This window comes from Coccinella septempunctata, chromosome 6, assembly GCF_907165205.1.
Source record: "Coccinella septempunctata chromosome 6, icCocSept1.1, whole genome shotgun sequence".
Lineage (NCBI taxonomy): Eukaryota > Metazoa > Arthropoda > Insecta > Coleoptera > Coccinellidae > Coccinella > Coccinella septempunctata.
In genome coordinates, this window is record NC_058194.1 from 18,632,619 (window position 1) to 18,659,680 (window position 27,062).

The window sequence follows — 27,062 nt, forward strand, 5'->3', positions numbered from 1 at the left end:
CACACATGAAATATCGTTAATGGAAAATCAATGTTGCCACAACTATAGACCAAATCTGCATTTTAGCATTTAACTGTGTTCAAAAATATTTTCAAAATATATATTCTGGGTGTTCAATCTTCGCAAAAATGAATAATTTTGAAATCGATTGACAGCGATTTGCAGTTCAAACTATGCCAGATTGGCTTTCGATATTTACGACATATTATCATTTTTGCGCGTGACATCACCGTTGCAACGCCAACATACCTTTCTTTCAAAATCAAATTTATCAAAGATTATAGGGTAGAAAGATGGGAAACGAAGCGACTAAAGCGATGTGAGCGTCATCTGTGTTTCAAATGTGTTTTTAGGATCTTAAGCCTGGTTGAAATATTAATTTAAGGTCTATTTTGGTTGAAGAGGTTTTGAATGTTTTGATTATCGTACCGCCTTTTGTTTATCTGGCTAGTTGTAGTTGCTGATTATTGAATCTTTTGTACAATTTCTTGGTGAAAACCTCTAAATATCGTTCGAAATTTATTGCATGGTGAAGAACTGTGGTCAAATACAATAGAAATTAAGTTTATCACTTCACTGAGGAAAATGGAAATGTAAGTATTAAAACTGGTAACATGTGACCGCAGTTAACGGCGTAAAGACCTGCAAACATTACTGACCACAGTGACTACACCATGTAGTGTAGAATTTATGACTTTTATACGTCCATTCAAAGATTCTCAATTACTACCCCTTCATTATATTCAGAAATGCAAAGGTTTTCTTGATGTTTGTTTTCTGGTCTCAACAAAGTCGATATTGAAATGCAATACAAGGAATATAATTCGAATTTCGCGCCCCACAGTTATAAAACAGAAAACTGTTATTAAACACTTTTTCTGTATTGACAATACGTTTTCAGCGCCATCTCATTGTCGAATGTGTTTTCACTGGCCAAAATGTAGTCGGTTTTCAGTACTAGGGAGATATGAGGGCGTTTCATATCTTTCTACTCTATAATCTTTGCTATTTATTTTGTCGAAGATTGAACCAGTGACGTCACACAGAATATACTTTGAAAATATTTTTGAAAACAGTGCAACGCTAAAATACAGCTCTAATATTATTGATGGCCACAACCAAGAAGATATAACGAAGGAGATACCTTTCGGTATTACCACACCTTACATAACACAAGTGCGCATTGGCGTAGCTACCATAAAATTATACGGTGCCATGCAAAAATTTTAAATAATTTACCTCTCATCTACTATGTTGACTCGCTAGGGAAAATAACTTTCGCATAAATGAATAGTAATTTTAGTCGTGATATCACGTAGAAGAACGTCAACAAAAGCGGAAAAATAAATGGTGAACAGTTTCATTTCATGATGAATATAGCTGAAAGTCAACTTCAAGATTTTCTCCGGAATAATTAATATATTTCCAATCAACATGGACAGATGTATGGCATATAATCAGTAGGACAAGCAGGTATTATTTGAAATTATATTGTTGCCCTTCTTTATCCGTCTTGGAAATTGAATGACTCAAGCAGAACCTGCATATCAAGATGAGTGGCTGCTATTACACACAATTACGGAGAAGGATTGTTAATTAAAAATAGCATTCCCAGAACGAGAATTGAATGAATCATAATAACAAACTAGTTTTCCATTTAGCGACTGCTTTCTATACACAGGAACATCAAAAATGTGTACAGTGTAATGAAGGAATGAACACCCAGTATAATGAGTTCTCTATATCACAGATATTTTGAAAACCACTTTCTACCTCTGAGTGTAGTTGGTTGTAGGAGATGCAACTTGGGCATAAGTTGAAATATATCATATTGAGGGGTACTGCAAAAATTGAACCTTTCCTAGAAGAAAAAGAAAATCCAGGGTCCAAGTTAACAGAAAATTTTATCTGAGATAGAAAAAAACAAAGCCGAAAATTGTGAGATATTAAATTGAGTTCTATATGTCAGATTCTTTTCAAAGATATTCATATCTTTGTCTCCCTGTTTTTTTGGTGAATATGAATAAATGATAAAGTTGCGTCGAGATAATTACGAAAATTGAAGTGAATGCGGATTCCGAGCTGGTTCAAAGGCTATCTCTGTCCTTTGATCCCACTTCACTGTGTAGTTTTTGCAATTTGCTGCAGGCTTTATAAAATTTGAATTCAATTAAAATGGTTCACTTTGAAAAAAAACTGTACATCCAAAAACAGTTCCAGATCTACTATTCAATTAAATATATTGTCAGTACGGAGCAATTGGATTTTCATCTCTCACGATCGGATTATTCCGAAATTGAACGAATGTGGAATGACAGCCGAAATGTTTTTATGGCGAACGCGAAAATAAAAAACAATCAGTCAAATTTATTTCACGATATGGCTTCTGTGGAAATTCCGCATTTTCACAAATTCATTATTGCTCTCACGAGTACATTCCGTTGAGTGGCATTTATGTTATATCATTTATTTCCATCGACATTAAATGGGGAATTTATTTTATCGAGTTGAATTTGACTGACTTTTAAGGGTTGCTCAGGATTTTCATGCATATTGGAAATAGGATGTTTTTCAACATTTTAACCCTTCAAGCCGCATTTAATGAAATTTTCAGTACACATAAAAATGTACAGGTTACGCCATCTATTACTTTCTGCTAACTATGAGTTTATGTGTTACCAAGAGAGGCAAGGACAGATCTTATCGGAATATCATAAGGAGTGGTCTGAGTTTCCAAATAAAAAGAAAAATAAGTACATCCCAAGTTGCCATCAATTCTCACTTCCAGTCATAGCCGTACTGGCCAATACTCTAATCTAAACAAAACCATATGGTTGATTCGTTTACGACCTTGTATGTATAATTGAAGAGAAATGACAGGTTTTGAGGTCTAGGTATAAATAAAACCAATTATGTATAGGCCTACGTTTCGTTTATTTTTATAAACATCCTCAGGGCACTAGAAGAAACAGCAGAGAAATTTGTGTTATGACTCAATTAAAACATGAAAGTTGTCGGTAAAATAACAATTAATTAACAAAGGGAATACAAAAAAAGCATGAACAACGGACGTTGTAGTTCAAAAATCAACCTATCTAGGTCAACAAAATATGACGTGTATAGAGAGTAAAATAACAATAAAGCATAAAATATTCACAATACTGTGAATGTGATCTTCTTTTTTGGTTGGTTCATTGTTGTATTGATGTAGCGTCTTGTTTGACATACAGTATTGTGAGTATTTTATGCTTTATGGTTATTTTAATTTCTATACATGTCATATTTTGTTTACCTATCTATTTTGGTTGATTTTTGAACTTCAACGTCCGTTGTTTAAATTGTATTCCCTTTGTTAATTAATTGTTATTATACCTACAACTTTTTTTGTTTTAATTGAGTCATAACACAAAGTTATCCGCTGTCTCCTCTAGTGTCCTGAGAATGTTTATGAAAATGAACGAAACGTAGGCCTATACATAATTGGTTTTCTTTATAATTAGACCTCAATACCTGTCATTTCTCCTCGATTGGTAGAATTATTCTCAAAATTGAATTGAATTTTATCTCAACAACTTCAGGTCAACGAAGCCTTATTTTACTGAAAAACCAGTGGATAAATTACATATACAGATATGGGCATTATTTTCGAAATCGATTCATGATGATACTGTCAGTAGGTAGTAAGAAATCGATACCAAAATATATTTTTTTATTTGAACAAATATACTAAAAAAACTATCTTTCGATTAATTGAGTTTTGCACATACAACTCAAGAGGTCTTCACATGGAAAATTTTGAATGGAAGTTTAGATAATGGTTCTTTCAACCCATTAGGCCATAGCTAATTATGTTAGAGTTAGGTCCTGCCCCAAAGTGAATACAATTGTGAAGCGCTGAAAACTTCGAATGAAACATAATGTCAGTAATCTGATATTCAAAACAGGTTACTGAATAGGTAGGAACATCCGTGAAATGAATGAAATAGGGTTCGAAAAAGATAGCAATCTTGTGAGGGGTACTCGACCATATATTTTTCAATACAAATATATATGTATACATATTCATTAGAATATTTCGTTACAATCGTGACTGTGTTATCGCACATTGAAAACGGTTACTCCAAATTGCAATAATGATGAAATCTCTCCCTGGCCCTGTCTGTTCACTTGGAAGAAGGGACCATTATGTTACTGTTAGAACTTAAACATACCCAAGATATAGTTTCATTTTTTAGTTTTTTTGAATGGCTCTTTGTACCAGAAATGGATAGACCTCTTGTCGCCCAGGATGATGCCTCTATGTAGATGAAGAACTAAACTGGCACTCCCATATACAGAACCTTTGCAATAAAGTGGGATCTTCAGTCTATGCTTTGAGGGTTATCTCAAAATATGTTGACTCGACAACGCTAAGAACTGCATATTATGGAACGATTGAATCACAACTGAGATTTGGAATAACTTTCTATGGCAGTGGAAATATTTCATCTTTATTTGTGATGCTTAAGAAGGCACTCAGAATAATGTGCAACCTTAAGTTCAGGGAATCATTCAGAGGTTTCTTCAAGCAAAGAGGTATTTTAACGATTTATGGACTATATATACAGGAATGCCCCCTATTTTTCCACAAAACTCAAGTATTGTTCAACACCTATAGAAATTTCATGGAAAGATATAACACCAGAACCTTATCATATAATCTTCCTAAATATAGACTGACGACAAGCCAAAAACAAATACAATACAGATGCCTGTTATTTTTTAATAGTCTACCTAGAATTATACAGGGTGAAAGCAACTTGAAATTGTTCAAGAAGAAAATTTTCAAACTTCTTTTGAACTTAGAACCTTATTGTCTTGAAGTAATTTATTTCTTTGTTGACACTATTTCATTTTATTAGTTCTCAGTAATTTGTTATTGTGGCCATTGATTTGAAATAAAGACTGTTTGTTGTTGATGATTTGGTCATTGATTTTTTTTAACAACCCTTATTCCATTAGAGCAATGAAATGGTTGCTTTGTTAACCCCGAAATAAAAAACAAAGATTATGGTTCCATTTTACGTGAGATTTCAAAGCATCCCACACATGGTATATGTCCATTTAAAAACAGAAGTGAGATGGGGTTGCGGATAAAGGGTTGATGAAAAACAAACAATTTCATTGCCAGAAAATTAAGGTAATTAAAACTCAATCGACGGTGATCAGGGTTTTCATTTTGAGTTATTGCCGTTATTGGTTGAAGAAATATTAATTTTATCCCAGACTTATGCCCAACCTCCTATATGCTGTAATTAATTAAAAACTCTCCAGCTTGAGATTAGCTGAAATTAATTATCTGTTAGATTTCAGATTTCAATTATGAACTCTCGTCTCGACGGTGCTTTTTAACAACTATTGAATGTTCATTCTTATTGTAAAGAAATTAAGACTATTCTTACTCAGCTAACCTAACCTAACATAATCGTTGGGAATATAAAACAACAAGCTTCAACATAAGGAAGAATTCACTAATTTAAATCTATTTCACGTGAACTTACTGTTAAATTGAGTGTAAAACCTGTTCATATTTTTCAGATGAAATTATAAGCGTCCAGAATCTAATGATCCAAAAGGTATTTGGCCAGGATTGCCAGCATAAATCTCATCATTTTCATGAATCGATGAATTTGCCAACCTCGTCGAGAGCCAATTCAGGGTAAACTTGAATCGAATAACAGGTCGATTCGCAATCTCTCGATAACGACATAATCATGCACTGGAAAATCCCTGGTCCACATGCCGCTGGACATATTCACGAATTCAACTTGTTTGGAGCCTGCAACATCATCACGCTCATGTTGTATAGCCTCCAACGATATACCCAAATCTGCTTGTACAAGCAAGAAGAGACTTATACATCAGCGCATGTTTGTTTTCGGAACAAAGTTTCGATCCGATAGGTATGCTATTCACATAGAAGATTCAACTTCATTTTGCTTTATTGTTGTTAGATGAAAAATTTCGCTGAAACTCTATCACATCATTTGAACGTGCGCAAAAAAAGTAGGTAAGAAGGAGTGTTTCAGGTAATCATTGGAATAATTCTCAACTCTCTGATAGTTCAATGATTTAGCAAAACTCAGGATTCATAAAGAAAACATAAACAGCCTCCTGGTTTGTTCTTTCAGTGTATTGCGAAATCTTTTCTATGTGCAAATCTAGCAGGTTGTTGTCATTGGCCTGCTGCGTTGATGAGTAGTGCTTTAACCTCATCTTTTTTCAGTTATATGAGGTCAGGTGTTATGTTTCGGTCTGTGAGAACCGTGCGATCTCAGTAGAGCTTTTGTGGGCTCAAAAGTTGAAATTTTATTGCCAATTCTTAATGTAAAATTTTACCAACAGCATCATGTCGATTCTTGCACCACGTGCCTGCATCCCCGGTGATGTGATGGATGGTTTCATGTGGTGCTGAGCTATAACGAATAGCTATCGTACGCTATTGAAGTATCCTTGGCGATATACCATATTTCATATACGAGTATATGAATCTTGTTGGAATAACTTGATCTTGGATGGCGATGATGAAGCCCTTTGTCTCGGGAAACAACATGTAGGAAGTCAACCAGTAGTTCATTATGTTGACGTAATCATGGTTGACCTCGTTCTGGTGTCTCCCATGTATAAAGGTTTGCAAATCAGTTTCTGCATTTTGCTTTCTGCAGAGTGTTCCACGATTTCTAAGTGTGCTTCAAGCACAGCTTTGGGAGTAGAATTGTCAGCATTACAAACTTCTCGAAGAAGATATGATGAAGCAATCCTTCAATCTCCTGAGACGGCGGTGATCCAAGAGATGAAATCGACTGAGTAGCTCAGTGCTGAGCAAGTGTAGGTATAAAGTGTTTTGGTCATGTTCTTGCTGTTTAGACTAGTTTCCATTATCTATTGAGCTTTTAGGGATAAGTTCATAATGTTTGGTCAGCATTGGTCTTATTTTTCTCTGTAAGGCTGCTAAATCAGTGGTGGTCTAGGATATGATACCGAATAAGCAGCTTTGTGCTGAGCAAACGAAGGAATTTATTATTCTTTGGTCAGATTCTTGCTTTTTAGACTAGTAGTTCTCATTATCTTTCTTACTCTTCGATTGAACTCCTCCGTCAATTCTTTTTCTTCATCTGGGTTTGATTGATTCGTCTAGACTGTTTGATTCCTCTATACTTGTACGTATCTTCTTCCATCGATGCTTTGAGTATTATTGTTATAGTGTTGCTTTGGCGAGAAAGAATAAGATCGAAACCAAAATGAGCATCTATTCTTCCTCCTAGAGACGGTCTTTTTTTCGACAACCTGAGTGATGGGCGTTGGCTAGTTCGATTTAGCGATAGTATGCATCTGAATATATCATGATTGGAGGGTAACTTCCGTTAAATTTCTAGTATTTATTGTAGTCATATACATATACTACAGCTAGTAGTGAAATCGAAAGATATGGTTAAAATTTCCATTTGGAATTTTTATTTGTTGATTTCTTTCAACAAAAACTGTTCATACAGATTTTGTTAATTTTACACAAGACTTTATTATTCACATTTAAAAATGTGTCACCAACTGAGTTGCGAGGCCTTTCTATTGTCAATTTGATATTTTGAATATTTTTAACGATAACAATTGAAATGATATTGTCAATTGTCAATTTAATATAGTGTTTTGGATGTAATACAAGTTTATGGAAACCATTTTGAACTTTTGCCATTTTGATATTCTTATTATAATTAGAAGAAAACTATTTCTTTATTTTCATATTTTCAACATTGTCAAAAAGTTTATTTCAAAGAGTGAAAACAACAAAAAAATTGTATTTTTATTTATGAAAAACATTCACAGACGTTTCTGGCTCATTGGACCTCATCGATGTGAAATATTTTCTGACTTAACATTACTTTTTCTTCACATTTATATACATAGGCCTCTCGTGAGCAACTCGAAAACAATTCCTTCCTCTACGCATCTTTAGCGAAGAGAGAAATTTTTTCCTTGAAACTCACTGTTCAATGTGTTTGGCCAGTTTCACATCCGTTAAATATCTGTAGACGGTATACAATGAGTAGAGTGAAACAAACATTCTTATCAAATTTTTTTCACAAGATTTGCAGTTCTATGTTTTCAGTTTTCTTCCATATCTTATGATTCAGATAATTTCCGATTCCAGGATATTTCTTCAATTGAGAACTATAAGTTTTCAGAATTTCATTATTCCAACTAGGAAAGTAATATCAAACTTTAATAATAACAGGTCGAGTAAGGTAACGCTCTAATGGAAATTTCCAATTTCAATAAAAGTCAAAATTAAGTAAATTTAATGGTGCTTTCAGAACGCTAACCAACTAGAACGAATTCGATGTCACGATGCCCTGCTTGCTGGAGACGATTCTAATTCTATGGAGCTAACACATCATTATATTATACACTTTCATACACTCAATTCAACACATCAAGGAGTCATTACATAAGGATAGAATGCTGGTCGAAATTGGATAATTAAGAAATTAAACAATTCAGAACAGAAAGTTTGAAAGGGAGACGTGTCTCTGTGGAGAATATTTTATTTATCTATTTATTAATTGATGAGTCTCGAACTTCGTTCGTTCAGCGGCGCTTAGCACATTTTGGTATTGGGATGATTCAGGCTGAAATAGGAGAGATGTGGCCAAATTGTTGATTAGTTGTAATGAACATGACAGATGGGTCCAAGTAAATTACATAACATTCTGTCCTATACAGAATTTGGATAGTATGTAAGCAATATCGTGAAAAAACGCAATATTTATGATACCTTGCAGGAAAATACAATGACCCACCTAACAGCGTATTTTACGTTTTTACTCTGTTTCCGGCAGCAAATGAGACACGCTGTTTATATTTGCAGATTCCGAAAAACCTCACCATTCAAGTTTCCTGAATACTTAATAAAAACAATTTGAAAAACAGTGCGCTACGAACTGGCTATCAAACAATATATTGAAATTGTCCAGGAGAAACCACCTGAAATTTTTAGAACAAATTTGGCACTAACCCATGGTATAAGTCGACGTTCGGACGTTCTGTAGGAAACTGTAAATAATGCATTTCACTTCTTGCAAATTATATCCACTCAACTTATTCTGTATATTGTGTATTGTATTTCAATTGAAAAATTTGGTAGTATTTCCGGTGAAACCGGAAGCATAAGAGGAACGAATAATATGGCACCAGATGCTTTATTCATCATTGTACTTGCCTGAAAAAAGTCATGAATATCGACATTTCAGTTTCAAAAATAATTATTTTTTTCCATACTTTACCCCAACTCTGTAGGTACACCAAAGAACTAAGTATAATATGAACGAGGAAATATTACTTTTTCAAATACTGGCTGATGTTCTAAATATTGGATGAAAATACATAATCGAATTCGTATCAATAAATTTCACCAAGTTTTCAGTTTAATTTCAGCTTTCTATTTAAAATGAAAAAAAATGCTTGTAGGAATTTCCGTTACGTTTATCATTTTACCTGCGATAGAAAGCGGAAACTTCAAAGAAAACTATGTAATATATTTTCACCCAATTATTATTCATTAAAAATTCAATCTTTGCAACTGAAAATTTGCAAAAAATATGTAAGTAAAATTCACCACATAATTAATTAATTTTTCACTAATTTTGTATTTATTTTGTTTTCAAGTTCATGCTTTTGAGTAGAAGTGCATCACATTTTAAAAATATAAATATTAAATATTGACAGGGTAAGGGACAGTTGAATGTAAAAAAATTTTGAAAATGCATTTCAAATGAAGGGTACAAGGAAACAACCATCGATGTCAATTTTCCTTTTAGCTGAGAAAAACGAGTTTTCAACTTCAAAATCCGTTCATATTATTTGAAATATGACAAATTGAATATAATTGTTCTCGGAAATGATCATAATTAATGATATTATACATAAAATGAGTGCATTACATGAAATGACTCAGATTTTTCTTTCCGTGTATTGATCGACATCGTTAATTCTTTCCCTGTGGGGTAAATCTTCGGCAGCGATTTAACGTATGACTGAACTAGTTTCATGCCTGTTTTATTATACCATAAGATACTACACTTCATTCTGAATTGAATTGTGTGTAAACTCATTTTCAGACAAAAATTGACATTGATGGTTTTTTCCCTGTACCCTTCAAATATGGACGCACTTATTTTGGGGGCTCGTATCTCTCTCAGGTCAATTTGGGGGTTGCTTTCTCCCGCCTTTTAGACTTTTTTTTTTCTGAAATATTGCCCATCTAGAATTAAGATCAGAAACCCAGGTCTTACTTCTACATGTGAAATGAACCGAAATAAGTAAAAAATAATACAGGTATGTACATCTTTCCCTGCAAGACTTTTCGAGAATATCAGAAAAAAAGAAATAGAAATGTACTGGGTGGGCGAAATTCGTTGTTTACTGAGGGGATCTCGAGAACAACAGAAGCTAGAAGAAAACGAATGACATATTTCCGAGCTCTTTTTCAGAGAAACGAAGAATGCTCAAAACCGTAGCCTCCTACGATTCTCCGGTTTTTGTTATTAGCAAAAAATGAGATTTTGACTATTTCGAAAAGTTCTCATAACTTTTTTGCCTTTGAAGTTACAGATCTGAAACGTGAATCTTCTACAGGCACTTTACGTAGAATCCACTCAAAATATTTCTTCATTTCGAATCATTAGGCGAACTCTCGTTTTTTTAAAGGCAAACTATTATTGAATTTGTTATTTTTGAAAGGAAAAAAAATTTTGTCAGTAGATTCTACGTTTAAAACTGCCTAAGACGGTTTTAGTTTCAGATGTGTTACTTCAAAGATAAAAAAGTTATGAGAACTTTTCGAAATCGTCCAAATCGTCCAAATCTCATTTTTTGCTAATAACTCAAAAACGGAGAATCGGACGATACTACGAACAAGAATTGAGAAATTGCCATTTTCAATTCTGTTGAATTACTCGCTTGCTTCAAATACTCGAAAATTGTTATGACAATCTAGAGATCTAGAGGCTCAGCCATTTATAGAGACTTTACTCTAGAAGGCTGTGTTAGAGGCACCGATTGTTGTCGGATCACTTTTCCTGCAAGAAAAGTGCATCTATTTCTTATTCAGCATTATTGAAAATGACAATTTCCCAATTTTTGTTCATAACTGAAAATCTAGAAATGATACGCCAGTTCTATTTTCAAATTTTGAAAAAAAGAAAAGAGAGCTCGAAAATATCTCATCTGTTTTCTTCCAGCTGCTATAGTTCTCGAGATCACCTAGGTAAAAACCCATCCTGTATATCTCATAGAAATATTTGCGGTCCATATGTACACCGACATAATGAATTATAATCTCGTGATGGAATCAAAACGTAGAAACTACAATTTCAGGAAACAATACTTCAGCGGTTTCACCGTTTCCTGCATCGACAGAACATAAGCAGATTGATATAGAGACGGAACATATAATCAAGCAAACGCTGATGTTTATACGAATACGTACTTCCTCAACTGTTGGAACACTTGGATATACACAGCTAGTCCCAAACTCAACCGGCATATTTATCTGCTCCAGTGAATTCGAAATTACGCAGCTCTACATCATGTCACTCTGCATTAGAACAATTCAACCAGGAAGAGCTGCTTATGTCGAAACGACAAACGATGGCGTCCTTGATTGTACCGTAGCGTGTCTCCCTTCTGGATGATGGTCGGTGTAAAATGTGGAATTATTAGTGCACCAATGTCATCGTGAACGGCCTACTGATATGTACAAGGGAATACGTAATCGACCTCGAAAAATTAGATACTCGATATTTTTGATTGGGTTGTAGGAAAGAAAGAAAAAGAATCGCTTTACTGATTCAAAAAAAAAAAAAAATCTCTCTCAGAATAGTAAAAAAAAACGATAATTGTACATAATCGAGCGTATCAGATTAAGATATATGTGGTTAATAACATGTTGAAAAGTATATATTCTCTTGATCAGACAATTTAAGCGTGACGAAAATGTGTTTGAGGGCTCCAAACTTGCAGAAAAAACGTCACGTGTGCATTCTCGAGCGCATTGTTTTTTTTTAATTTGAAGCTAATGATTCAAGAATAATTGAAAAAATATAATCTGACAGTTTCAACAAGCCGAAACAATAGAAATTGGTCATAAAGATCACAAAAATCAGTTTTGCTTTGAATTATCTCCTCTCCTGGGCTTGTTTTCATATTCATTATAAAAGTTGTAAAGCATAACATTTTCTACAAATTTTGTCCGAAGCAATTTTTTCTACGTTTGAACGTTTTTGAGATATATGGCGATGAATGTACATTAGACTGGGTTTCTACTTTGACCTTGGCCTATCGCATGTGTGGCTAAGCTCCTCGCCCTTATCGCACTCTAACACGAAAAGAGTATGTTAAATTGCTTCATACAAAAATTGTATAGGATCTTATTATCTTCAATTTCCATAATGAATACAGAAACGATTAGAGGTACAGGAAGGGAGATATTTGACAAAAAATGCCTTTTTATCATCTGTTAGATTAATAGGTCAACACGTCTGCAACACCGAGATTAACCTTCTCTATGAAAATCTGGTACGCTCGATCGTACAAATGACGATTTTTTTTTGCATTTTCAAAGTACACCTGCGACTTTGCGTCATGTCCGAATTGTCACTCCTTTGAAAAGTAGCTTCCTACAATTAACATATCCTCTAAAAATCTTACCTTTTTTTTTTACCATTTTCAACTCTTTCGTACGGCCAGTCCCACCACGCAAACTGTCAGATTAACACGAATTTATTATCAGAGACGCGTAGGACATATACAGTATTTTAATCTGACACCCTCGAATATGTACACCTGACGATTTTTTCACATCTATGAAAACTTGTAGACGCTTTCCCCACAGATGAAAGTGCATAGAGTCATTCGGGGCAACTGTGCGCACTTCTGCCTTTCAAACCATACCCTATTTCAAATTTTGTACCTAGGAAAATTGAAATATATTCATAAGATAGAGCATTTTCTAATCTATGAAAAAACATTAAAAAGCAAAAGAACAAAAATTTTTTTTTCTTAAAAAAAAATTCGATGGTGAAAGTCACACAAACCAAACAGATTACAAAATGATGGCATCAAAATGGTACAATATTAGGGAAATGCTGTTCATTGTCAATACAGAAGCGCCTTTTTATAAGCAGTGCATTAGTGTTCGTGCCACCATTCCTGGTAAACACAACACTTGATACATTCCTCTCTTACTAGCTCTTCATATTTTTCTGAACAAATAGGACAATATTGATCGAGTTTCAAGCAAGAAAATCAACAATGTCGTCATTTATTCCTCACTGAACTGATGCCTATATAATGAATATATGCGCACACTTATCCGCGCACACTTTCTCATAGTAAGCCAAATTGTGAACTTGTTCTTACAAAGTTATGCAGCTAACCGAACCTACAAATTTTTATTATATATTTAGATTAATATGCGCATGATCGAATAAAATATTGTTTAACACTATCGGACTCGGAACTTGGACCTGGAGAATTTGGAGAGATGCTAAAAATTAACAAGAGAACTATGTAGTAAATTCTATTGATTGCAAATAAAAGGTTAACGAAACGTCGCAACTAATTTGGCGATTCTGCGCCTCTGCTTCACCCAAATGGAGCCCTCAGCCCTCTTTCAAACATTTCATATTCATAGTAGAGATATACGCACTGCGCAGTGCGCACACTTACCCTCTGCGCTCAGTTACCCCGAATGACTCTACATCATAGAACTTTTTTTTCTTTCTACTATCTAATCTTCAAAATCCACTAGGTCTCCACAACGCTCGAGTTAATCCCGATTTAGCATCGTCGGCTCCCCAACTAATAGCTCATTATATAAACTTAAAATAGCGATATCTTTACAATGACCCATGCACTGAATGGATAAATGTCAACGAACTCTAGTTACTATGGGTTGAATAATGTCGTCTTCATCTCGAAAAGGAAAAAAATATTGTACACATCTTCATGAGTCCACAAAAAACACCTTAACACCAATCATCAGTAAGATTTTCACTTATATTTATATGAACCATTCTTAATCGTACAATTTTGTTCTGTCTATTAGTTTACCTACAGTTACCCACTAGATAGTAGTTGTTTATTTCTTACTGCATTTTATAAATGTAAAGGATTACTTATCTAAAAACGTTTTTATTATCATTAGTCCAAAGTTTGAATGAAGTATAAAATGATTCATCATTTCATCTCTCGTTTTTCAAACTATTTCCAGTGGACTCAGTACGTACGAATTCCAAATAAAAAATCTCCCGGAATCTGCTTTTTTCCTCCTATATATATTCAATTTCCGTATTGATTGAGCTTCTAACTGATGCTCTTTCAAAAGAACAAATTTCAATGAATTCAATATCGATTCTATTGAGAGGCTTCCAATCAAACAATACCATACCGATACCGTTATTCCAACAAGGCTTCGTCTAGTTTTCAATTCGAATAGTAACGTTGTTAAATCAATAGATCCCAAGCACGATACAGATCGCGTTGCATGATTACATTAGGAATGAGTCAGATACTTTTTTTCGAAAAGCGGACGTCTGCTCCCCTAGATTGAATGGGGTCGGTTCAACACCTGCCCGCACCAACTCGTGCTACCTCATTTCATAGTTGTTAGGGAAAAACCGATAGTCATTACTTTTTCCAGAAGTGGTCGCAAGCTTCGAGGGTGGTAAAATGATGAATAGGCATTATGTTTACGTAATTGGGTAGCGCTTTATTGTCTACTGGTCACAGTCACAACATAATACATTTCTTATGTTCGTTTAAAGGTGATGTTGACTTGGGGGCAATCAAGGGAATGTCAGTATTCTCAATGAAATTATAAATTTGGAAGTCAGTTAGTTTGTTTGGTCATCTTTACATCCCCTCTGAAAGGATAACCAACGCACTGAGACGCCGCACAAATATTTCTGGACTAGATATTTGTATAATTTTTTCTATTTTTAGGTATTGAAGGACCAGATAACTTATTACACTTTTGCAGAACTGAAAAAACACTACCTAACTTCGTATGCAGATGAATTTTCGCTAAGTATCAACGATTATTCTGAAAACAAGGTTGAGTCTGGACTAAAATGAATATTTCATCAACCGATAATACAAAATGAATACTCTGAAACCCGTATGATTTCAATTTAATATTCTGGAAATGAAACTGACAATTTTTCTTAACAGCAACACCATCAAACTTCGATTTTTCAAATGGAAGCATATGTGTGAGATCGTTGAAAATCTCACGAAAAATGGAATCCCAATATCATCCATTCTTTTAATTTTGTGGTTCTCAGGAAAAACACAAAATGGGATGGTGGCTTAAGGTGAGATTTCATTTTCCCTCAGCTTTACAACGAGCCCACACATGATATATGTGTTGGATAGGGTTGCGGCTAAGGGGTTGAAGAAAAACTCTCAATTTTGTTGCCAAAAAATGAGTGTAATGGATCAGATGATGGCTTTCAGTGTTTTCATTTTGAGTTATTGGTTGAAAAATTATTAACTTGATTACAGATTTATGCCCAACCCTGTTATTTTCTTTCTGAGATACAAGATACGGAAAGCCATAAAGAATATAGTGTTTTTGTCGAAAATACTGTTAGAATTTTTGAAAAAGAGGGTCGTTCTTTATTCTACTGCAAGAAGGCATTATCCATAAAAAGTTTTTTTGGGTAAGTAGTTTTTATGTGAAATTCTAGTCGGTGGTCCTTAATTCTTGACTTTCGTTTAGTAACTTCAAGAAAGATTCTAAAGTTGTATGAATAGTACATTATTTATCCGTTTTTCTTCTGTTCATGTATCGGCAGATTCGGGTGACTTGGGATAGTCCTGTGATTTGGGACAATTACCCCCCTTGCAGTTTTCTTTGTTTCTTACCATATATGAGTGAAGGGACTAACTTATAAGATTGTGTAGCGTCTTTTCGGTTAGTTTAACAATTAATTTCTGTTGAGTTTGCCGTGACCAAAGCGTTCGAATTGACAGGAAAAATTAACGAATTCAGGAGAGTAAAAGCGGGTTTTTTATGGCCCTTATACTTTCTAGTGTCCTGTACATGTGTTCCACTTTGTGCATGAGTGCAAGTGAAATTTTTTTTCTGGATATGTTGGATATTAGATATGTCATGAAACAAGGTTGTTTTCAAATCAAACGGCAACACAGATCTCATTCATTTATTTTGTTGTTTCAAAGGGTGATTTGGGACAATGCAAGTTACAAGCGGCGCATTGGAAACAAGAAATATGCCGATTTTTCACAGGATATTATTATTCACGTTATTTCAACAAAGAAATCACCGAATAATGAAAAAAATAAAAGTACCCTTGTTTTGTTTAGTATTTTTACATTTAATTTGCAATATACATTTACTTTCGCTGTAATAGGGGCTTATCATTTAATTTCCTTACCTAATTTCAAGTATATAATCACAAATTCTAATTTTTCACAACGATACACCATCCCAAGTCACCTTTTTCATTCGAGAGTTGAGAAATCAATAGATTTCAACTTGTGTCGCAAGCCTCCCAAATCGGTATGTGACTTGGGACAAGTAAGTATATTTAATTTTTTTCAAAATGTATATCCGAATTCTAAAGCATGGTATATATCCTCATCAATAGTCTGAGTCATTAAGCATATTCGAACCCCTTTTTCAGATAAAAATAGGTCACCGTTTTGAAAATATGACAAGTTGAATTCAAAAATCGTCCCAAGTCACCCGAATCTACGATAGTGATGTAGTTCTATTTTCGCTTGATAAATCTTTAATCATAATGGTTGTCTAGCAACTTATACTGTTATTTATTTAAATAGATTTCACATACCGATGTTCGGCACAAGTAATCATTTGAATATCAGAGCAGTCGCCATACTCCAGTATGAAATAAATTCAATAAAAACAAAAATATTCAATTCATAAATATTTCTTCAAAAACTCGCCCATATGTACAGAGACAAACTCTCTCAGATATGTATATCGGAATAAAAAATTGGAACGATGGGTACACTGCAAAATGTAGGAATAGATTAGAATTCAGAAATAGAATTATCTCCCAATTACATTTGAAACATTGACAAGGTGTACTCAATTATTATCTTCCACTCTGTTCTTTGAAGTTCATGTGACCCGATATTGGCCTCCATAAAGGGTTTTATATTCCATAGATGGAATTACGTAGTAAAAACTCCATAGATAGATCATTTTATACGGATTAAAACCATGGAAAGATATTGATTTCCTCTAATGTAACCACAACATCCTCATGTTCTCGTATGAACTGAAACCAATCTAATTCGCAATTCAGCGCAAATCCTCTTTGAGCTGAAAATCCCATAAACAAGCGAATGTCAATAATCCAGCAACTTCGAATCTCACATTTCCACCTATCTCACAATGATGAAAACAAAAGTTCGAATTATTGCTACGGTTTCGAAACTATAAACAAGCCCTTTGAAGACCCATCCGTAACTCAATAATTATCGAGTAATCAGAGGGATATTATACAAGAGATGAGTTTCAAATTGGTAAACGCTCCAAGTCTTACTCATTGGTATATGGATGTAGACAGACACACGGATTATTCTATTTGTTTCTCGTGAAAATAATAGTTAAGACGATAGTATAGAGAGTAAGTCTTCGACAACAGCAGATTCTTGACTTCAAAAGAAACACTTTTTCACCAACCATTTATGCCAATTCGGCCTAGATAAAAGGATATAAGCAAAGAGTATCAAGTTGTTACTCTTTGATATAAGTAGCCATTTTAAGTTTACATAATGAGCTATGCCACCCCTGGAAACCTGAAGCTGAAGTTTTTCCAAGCATTGAAGCCTTCGAAATATATTAGAAAACAAGCATAAACGTAGTTTCTTCATTCCATTTAGTCGACGAAGTAGTGACAATAATGAATGAGTTATCGCAATTCCGTTGGTGATAAACATTGAATATTCAATTTCTCTCGATTTGTATTTCATTTTCGATAATAATAATGAATTCAGCTTGCCACCATCCATGTTAGCCCTGTATTCATCTCCAATATGTGATCATTTTTTATGACGTTTTTTATTTCGTTTGATACAAGATTTGCCAGATTCAAACATAACCCTTTCATTTAATTTCATAAATGATATTTTCTCTGAACGTTCAATCATTTTTCTTCTTGACCAAGTTATACAAATATGTAAAATAATCCCATTGAGTATTGGAATTGCCTAGATCTGCTTAGTAGCAATCTCGAGGCCTTACTTGATATGCCTCCCCTACACTTACATATGAGGAAATGTAGCCTGCTAGAAGCAATAAGAATATCCCTCAACGGGAATCTCCTACCCGGAAACTGGGTTGGACATATGAGGTTATTGAATCAATTGGATTCAAACCTCTTGGCAAAACCATCGGATGTTATGCCAATCATTTTCGATTTCGAAACGCCTTTTGAAACGGTCATAGCTGACCGTCCTAGTGCAATAAGTTTCGTAAATCGTTTGGACAAAAAGTCATCCACGTGGTTTACTGATGGATCAAAATCAAAAAGGGGCACCGGCATTGGCGTATATGGACCTTAACTGAGGATCTCCAACGCCCTGGGAGGTGAACCCTCCATTTTACAGACCGAGACATTGGCTGTCTAGGTGTGTCTAGGAGTGTCTTAAAATGAACCTCAAAGGTGCGCATATCTATATCACCACGGACAGCCAGGCCACGCTGAGGTCCCTGGAATCACACTGCCAGAGATCTCTGCTGACATGGGAGTGTCGTAATACCATAAAGCAACTTGGCAGAGACAACAAAGTGACTCTACTATGGGCACCAGAGCACTGTGGTGTTGAAGGAAACGAGAAAGCCGATGAACTTGCAAAAAGAGCATCAGGGTTAATACCTGCTGGACCTTAGCCTTTCTGTGGGCTTAGAAAATACCAATAGAAGGCAGCGGTCCAACAAGGGGAGTTGAACAACAGATTAACCCTCTGGAGAAACACTCCTGGACTTACTCAGTCAAAGAAATTCGTGATGATTTCACCGACCTACACCAGAAAACTGCTAAAGCTGTCACGAGCTGAGTTTCGGGTGATAGTGGGACTGCTGACAGGGCACTGTCGGTACAAATATCATTTGCATCGTATGGGTAAGTCAGCAGATGAGATTTGTAGGCTCTGTGGATCAGAAGCAGAACCAGCTGAAGACATGGTATGCAAGTGTCCAGAGCTGGAGGACCTAAGAACCACTCATATGGGGAAACCGGTCCTGGATACTCGCGAGGTAACGGCTAAGGCCCCTAAGGATGTTGTCAGTTTTATCAACATCATTGACGACCTCCTATGGGTTCCTATGAATGAGTAGTATTCAGTGATACTGAAAATTCGTCTGAATGGCTTGAGTTGGCGTAGACACACTTAAAGGAAAAAGAAGAAGAACTATTGCATTCAGCCAAAGTACGAATTTCATAGAATATTTTTCGAGTTCCTCGGGTTCCTGAAAAAAATAAATATTTTTTTCTGCATTAAAACTCGAGTTGAGAGATATTACTCTGGCTCATCATGTCTAATTTTCTGTCGTGACAAGAAAATATTCTGGTTCAATATCGAGAGTGCTTTTTGACCAATATGCAACTTATTGAGCTGTGAACTTTTCTCATTAGAAATTCTAGGTTAACGGAAACAGTTCATTTCGTTATTACTCCTGTACTAATTAGTCTGCAGAAAATTTAATCACAGAATGGAAGTTACATAGCTTTTTCCTCTTTTTTTATCATAAAAGATGAAAAATTCCCATTTATCCACGATGCCGACTGAACAAAGTAGATTAAAACTAATAACAAGAATAATCAATCAAAACCCAAAGTCACGAAGCTGTCCCCATTGATATTATCCATTTATTATGGCATAAGGCCTGCTGTCTACTATCACTTCGTTATGCCTCGTTTCTCCCGGACTCACCGGTCTGTTTCACTATTCGAGAGTGACACCTAGCAAACTGTACCGGAAAAAGCGTTACCAGTTCTTTGAAGCGCAGTACCGTTTCCCAGTCATGCTCTCCCTCATCAGTTCAGCGATAGTTTCGTGTCAAATTCCTGTTTTCAACACCGTGCAAAAGTCATTTCCAGTGTTGTGAATGCACTGTGGAACACAATGAAGGAAATACTACCAAATTACTTCCTGAGCGAGAACGTGAAATATGAGAAAAAAATTGAATGAGAATAATTCGTTGTGATCATTAGATAATGTACCCAAAATACTATATCCTTTACATAGATACGTCACTACTATAAAGGGTCAGTCTTTGACTCGTACAAATATTTCAACAGTAGATTCTTAAGGTCGAACGATACACTTTTTTCCTATACCATTTTTTCCGATTCGGCCCTGATAAAAGGATATAGCCATTTTAAGTTTGCATAATGAGCTGTGCCACCCCTAGAAGAACAAAATTATCTTCAGAATAAGTAGCTAAATCTGTGACACTACACATCTGTTAACCATTTAAACAAAGTTGTATTCAGCCAAAGTACCAAATTTTCCAAATTTCACAGATACTTTTTAATCTTTGAAATACTCGAAAACGGCGCATTATACGAGAAAATATGAACAATACTTTTACTTTACAAAACGTCCAGAAATTAATTAGATGTCGTTCAACTTAGTTTCAAGTGTTGGAGTCTTTGAATGTTTGGTATTTTCATGGTACGTAATGGGCATAATGAGACAACTGGAAGAAGTGGGTGATATCTTATGTTTGAAATAAATTAAGCAAATAAATAAAAAATGGCAGGAAGACTTCGGTCGATAGCCATTTGATGATTATTTATTATCAATAAAGTTAATTTCTCTCTCTCTCTCTAAATGAAAAACTCTATTACGAAATTAATTTCAATCGATAAAACCATTTGTGAGAACTACAAATAACATTTTTTATGGTTTTTCAACAGCCTGTATCTTTTAAACCGAGCCTTTTCGGTAAAAAAGTGTCTCTTTCGACCTCAAGAATGTACTGTTACCCTGTATTTGTGTTGTTGAAAATACAATTTGGTGAAAATATTGAACAGGGTAATATACAAAATTTGAGATATAATGTCATCGATAATTCTTATTCCGTGTCGTTAAAAAAAATTAACGAAGATCAACTAATTCGAAAATGAAGAAATATGATAACTTTAAGTGAAGTAGTGAAGTTGTTTCATGATTTTGTAATTTGTAATTTGCTTACTTTTTCAGTATAATCCATATGAATTTAATTAAGGTCCACCAATCTTATCTACTTTATTCTAAAAACGCGAAATTCAAGGTTAGGGTGGCATGATTAGTTAGGTTGTCCGATTTATTCTCTTAATTATTTGTTGATTACGTTATTTGAGTTTGATAGTATGTAGTTATGATCCATTTATCTGGGTTAGGTTTGGTCAGGTTAGAATAGCTGGTAAATGTGATTTTAAGGTTGGATGTGCTGATGTCAGGTTAGGTTAGTTAGTTAATGTTAGTTAGGTTACTATAATTTTTTTCTCTTATTTGATTGAATAATCTGTTTAGTTATGTTAGTTAAATTCTTGCATGGATATTCAGTTCAAAATTTGAATAAGATGAGTTTTTGTTTTTGTTATTATAAGTTTATGTTATTATATGAAATAAATTCCGAAATCCCAGTTTTATTCATATACTTAGAATATAGTTACTGAAAATCTTGAGGAATTATTGGTGAAAGAACTTTTTGTTAGTTCTTCTCTGTCTTATATGTTTTCCAGCTCATTAATCATGATTCTGATTAGTGTTTGTTCTCATTGAATATAAAAAATTACGCCATGATTCAGAGGAGTACAAGACATGTTCATTCTTTCGACAATCTGAGAGAAGCGTTTTTATGAAAAATCTTTTGAAAGTAACAAAGAAGATTTCTTAGAGATATCTTCCATTTCTTTTGAACCCGCTTTTTAATGAGATAATTCGCTTTCGGCTAATATATATGTGAGCCAAAGAGGCTGATTCGCCCCAAATCGGAAATGAGGTCTAATCAAATCAACCGAATATGAATTCATTATAGGCGGAGCTCCTCTATCTATTCAGGTTGGATTGAATCAGGAATATCGGAGAACACGGAGTTCGCTCATTTATGAGAAACAGTTCCAAGTCTTCCGAAATTAGATTGAATACTGATGCTCTACAAGACATTATGGCTTGATTTTCAGAGGAAACTAATCAATCGACCTTCGGCAAGTCTTAGCTGCGAAATTGATATATTGGCTGGTTATAGGTGAGTTTCATCAATCGAAAGTCCTCAAACTGTCTGAAGCGAACACCTCATTCTCCATTAATCGAATGATATAATTTCAGATGCAATTTCTCAAAGGAAAAAACTGTCACTTCTTCTGTGCTCAATCTGCACTGGCAGAATCCAAAAGATCATTGAACAATTGCCAACACGATATTGCAATATAGATGAGAATCTATAATTTAACCATTTGTAAGTACTATTTGAGAAATGCAGCCAATTTTGAACTTTCTCTCATAATATCTTATACATATTAGGTGGCCATGGCAGGAAATTGTCATTTTTCTCCGAGCATGTTCCTATAAGTAGATGTTAAGATTTCAACTGTGCGATTCATTCACCTCATGCACAATCCACTCTAGATCTCTACATTTCCTTGAGGAAAACTCCTCACAAGAATTCGAGCACGTTTTACAATAATTCACATAAAATGTGCACTCAGGAACATAGAATCATATCTTCTGTGGAACTGAAAATTTCCAAAAAATGGTCGAAATACATGTTTGCTTCTGATGATACCAGATGCGGATATTCAGGACTATACGTTCTCTTCATACAGGTCCTCGAAATATGACCAATTTTTCAGAATAAAAAAGAATATTCGTTTCAACACCAGTTTTTTTTTAATATCTTCCATAATAACATACATATTAATGTTAAAAGTGAAGTCTTTAGAGTAGTTGAGCATTGAATTCTGCGTCGAATTGGATCAAGTGAATTTTTTTCATTTCAAAAACGTTGACTTTCAAAAATGGGTCAATTTCGAACAGTTGTGGTGAAAAATATCAGAACTCATGTACCCTAGGTCAAAACTAACGATTTCAACCCTAAACTGTCAGTCCACTCAAAGCGAGTCCTCAAAAAAAGAAATTTTATATTATTTTCATTAAACTGAAGAGATAGCAATAGAATAGGAAAAATACAAATCAACAACAAAAAATTCCATCAATTCTCTTGTTACTACATTCAAGCAGTTCTATCGATTTCACAGTCATAGCATCATCATCCTCCCTACTTGTCTTTTTCAATCACACTGCAGCACTAGAAAATTTTCTTATGTGCAATACACAAAGTTTGGACTAATGAACAAATCCACCAAAGGAAAAAGTCTTGTATATATATATAGTCATATTGGGACCATTCTGAGCTATTTCAGCAATAAATTCTCTGGTTGCAATTTTTCATAATTGGCAATTTCAAAAATCTTCTGAAACTTTTTAGGGTTTTCACGCCCAGTCTCTGGAACAAAATCAATAAAAAAATTGAAATAACCGATTCGATCCGACTCAAATTCTTGCACCAGTTTGTCAGGTGCAAATCAAGTAGAAAATTTATTGCCTGACAATAAATTGAAAAAAGGAACTTTAACTTCAACTTTAGAAAATTATAATTGCCTATGTAACATAAAGTTAACGAGTCTATATCAGACTCCTTCATCAGGCGAAGTTCAATTTCCGAAAATCTTTTGAATTATAGCTTTTTATTTATTTGACATTATTATCCAGATTTCATTTTCCATTGGACACAAATCACAGGTACTGCCTTTGTTCAATAAGTATATAAAGAAAAAGAGATTGCATCCCGTGATAACAATTATTTTCAATTCTATGCTGTGGAATTCAAGAATCTATTCAAATCCTTGTATACAAATTCACAAATTATTCTCCCAATGAAAATATCCTCGAATCAACCCAACGCAAGTCCAAAACTGGTTCTCTTTCCCCAATGAACAATGGAAGAACTTATTATACATGAACATTTTCATCTTTCTTGTGGGAGCACCAAATTTTTCATTAAATATGATTCAAACGTTATCTGTTCTCAGCATCTGCGGCATGAGTTTCACGAATCAGAAGGAGACATTCCAATTTCCGTCTTTTAAGAAAATTACCGGCGGTATGAATGGGGAAATACGACGGCTCAAAGACAGCGGTGTATTCAGCGCAATTGACACCATCCTCACAAATGTTGTATATGAACTCAATAAATTCACTACGGAAGTATTTTCCCTTTCAAACCATTAGTCACACATACTGCGTCTTTCATATTATTTTTTTTTACATCCCTTGCTTAGACGAAGCCCCCTAAAAATGGCACCTGAAAAACAATGTTTATTTTTCTTCTTAGAAACCAGAAAACTCATAGAAATGAAATTAAATAGAAATTCTATGGGTCCGAGAAGGCAATAAATAAAATTTCGGTGATGTTCCTCTACCTATAATGTCGGCAATGTCAGCATAATATCAGCGCCTATTAGGTAAATTTAAGTTCGAAGCCTATACGACTCACCTGCTGATAAATTATTTTCTGTTCTCAAAAACCGTTGCCTTCAGCAATAAATTACGAGATCCCTTTTTTTATTTGTTCAAAATGAATCAAGCTACCAAATTAGTTATTTATGTACCAATGACGAAAAACTGTCTATTACAGTCGAGTCTGCAAATTGATTGCCGAGGCGTGGTCGAGGCTAGCAAGCAGGCGAGACAATGTACAACACATTGACACAGACATCGACCTCACATACCTTTGCGAAAGTAAGTACTGTAAATCCAACCTGGCCTTAGTAGCCAATTCCCTCATCTATGAAGGAGTGTTACTCATATCCTCATATTCATAGCTATCACTATCCTTCTTGGTTATAATGAATACTAATATTCGAACCACGTTCTTAATTAATTCGTAAAATGTAGCAGATTTCGTAAAGAATGAATTTACAAGCGCAAATGACAGTTATTGTAACAGGCACCTTTGTTTTCATCAAATCCTAGCTGTCGAAATTGATTAAATAGAGAATCTCGCATCTGTGACTAAGCGAGGAACAGAGCGGATGATAAGTGTTAAAGGACGAAAAGTGAACACGGTCTAAAAGCATTTGGCTTCAAAAATAATCGACGTTTCGTTCGGAAATTAGTATGTAAAATGTCAATTTTTGTTTAGGTCGACGAAAAATTAATTTTTCAATGGTATAACATGAACAGGCGAAAAAAAGTTCTTAAAAAAACTAATTGTAGGAATGGCTTTTTCTATCCCATCCAATTAGAGGGTAACACCACCAAACTTTGTTTTGATGGCTTTCTCGCTCCCGCAGAATGTCTGCTCGATTTAATTTCAGTTTTCTGTATTCTAAGAAAAAATCAAAAAGTGCTTTTCAGGTATTCTATTCTTAGGGAAGTAGGGCTACTCGAAAAAATTCATTTTCGTTCAAAAAAAATTAAATGAAAGAGCCATACGAATTATGCATTAACAGCCTGTATAACTTTGCACAATTCAACAAAAGATGTGAACCAATTTTAGAGAAACAAAACGAGATGTATGAAACAACGACAAGTCAATTAATAAAATAATTAAACCAATTATTATGATATCGATGAAATAAAATAAAATCTCAGAAATTATAAAAAATTCTACTTGAGGAGTTTATATTACCTTTCATTATTCGAATTATCATGGTTTGTTGCTCAAATGTATATTGACGTATTAAAATAACTCAAAAAGTCTTGAGATATTTTCATACATTACGTAATTTTAATATGATTATGCACTAACGCACAATTTGTCAGTACCACCACCATATCATAAGTAAGGAAGGAATTATGCAATTTTAAAGATGAAGAATATTTCATATTTTTATTGAAATACAAAATAGTGAAATAGCAAATCAATAAAATTTTCTGATCGAAGAATAAAATAAAACTTACTTATCTAAAAAAAATTTGGGAATAGATTTGAACGTTGATCGATTCACGAAAAATGGTCTAGGTAGGTACCTACCCAGGAAAAATGCTGAGTATCAATTTTTTCATTCAACCTCCCTCCTTCAAAACAATGACCCAATCCAGATTAAAAACTATTTCCAAGTTCAGGAAAAATGATTTTCCACATGTTCATTTCGTTTCACCAAAATTAGAGCAGAGTTTGGGAAGAGTAGTTGTAGAACTGGCAGTCAAATTTTTTACCGATTTCTACAAAATAATCTGTAACAATTTCCGATTTCCGAGAAAAATCATGGTCAAGTGTGGTACGCACACTGTCAATTTTTTTTTGCCGATTTTGAATGTCGATCTATTATTGTATTTATTTTTAATACCAAAGGTGACTTTAGCTACCATCAACATGTTTTTACTGCCTTTTACTTACGCAAGTAACTAAAATGTGACAAGGTGGAAAAATTTCGAATTTTCAAATTTTCCTTCGCCACAAGGCCGTTACCGTGACGACAAGCGCATAAACAAAGTTACAAATTTACCTCTGAAAGATCGGAATCACTGGCCATCCTCTGCTCAGCCTCCGTGAGCGTATCTGCACTGGCACCACCGATCCGAAAAACGAAAAACCAGGCGAAAATCAAATTCGCGAATATAGACATTTTTCCGCTCCTGTTCTGACACTTCGCGGAAGTTCGCTGACCGAATTTTCACAAGCACTAGGGGGCCCTCGGAAGCCGACTACGTTCAAACCTATCCGCCAGATCAGGAATCCCCTCTTCGTCGAATTGCAGAAAGGTGCTACCGCCGACCGCGGTGACGCTGCGCACGCGTTAGGGGGCAGATTGGCGGCGTCGCGGCGCTGATTTGGCGTCTTCGGCAATAACGGTGCGGCGGCGATATCGTGTCCTCTGGCAGGATGGGGTTGTTCTCCCCGAACTAGTCGATATCGTTCTATTTTCATTGTGGATATTCCAACTTACGTCATCAATGGGTGAGGATTGTTGGTTGTA

The 27,062-nt window shown here is 34.7% G+C and overlaps 1 protein-coding gene across 5 annotated transcripts in view; it reads right to left on the bottom strand.

Moving 5' to 3' along the window:
• Nucleotides 1–26,829, bottom strand: part of LOC123315201 (fasciclin-1) — a 92,100-nt gene extending 65,271 nt beyond the window's left edge. For 3 of the 5 annotated variants that reach the window (XM_044900805.1, XM_044900802.1, XM_044900803.1), the window contains exon 1: nt 26,592–26,828. In XM_044900805.1, coding sequence (XP_044756740.1) covers nt 26,592–26,711 — 120 coding nt within the window. In that variant the 5' untranslated portion in view covers nt 26,712–26,828. Of the gene's footprint in view, nt 1–26,591 lie in introns of all 5 variants that reach the window. The other 2 variants (XM_044900804.1, XM_044900801.1) reach the window with 1 other exon arrangement.
• Nucleotides 26,830–27,062: the final 233 nt, after the last annotated feature.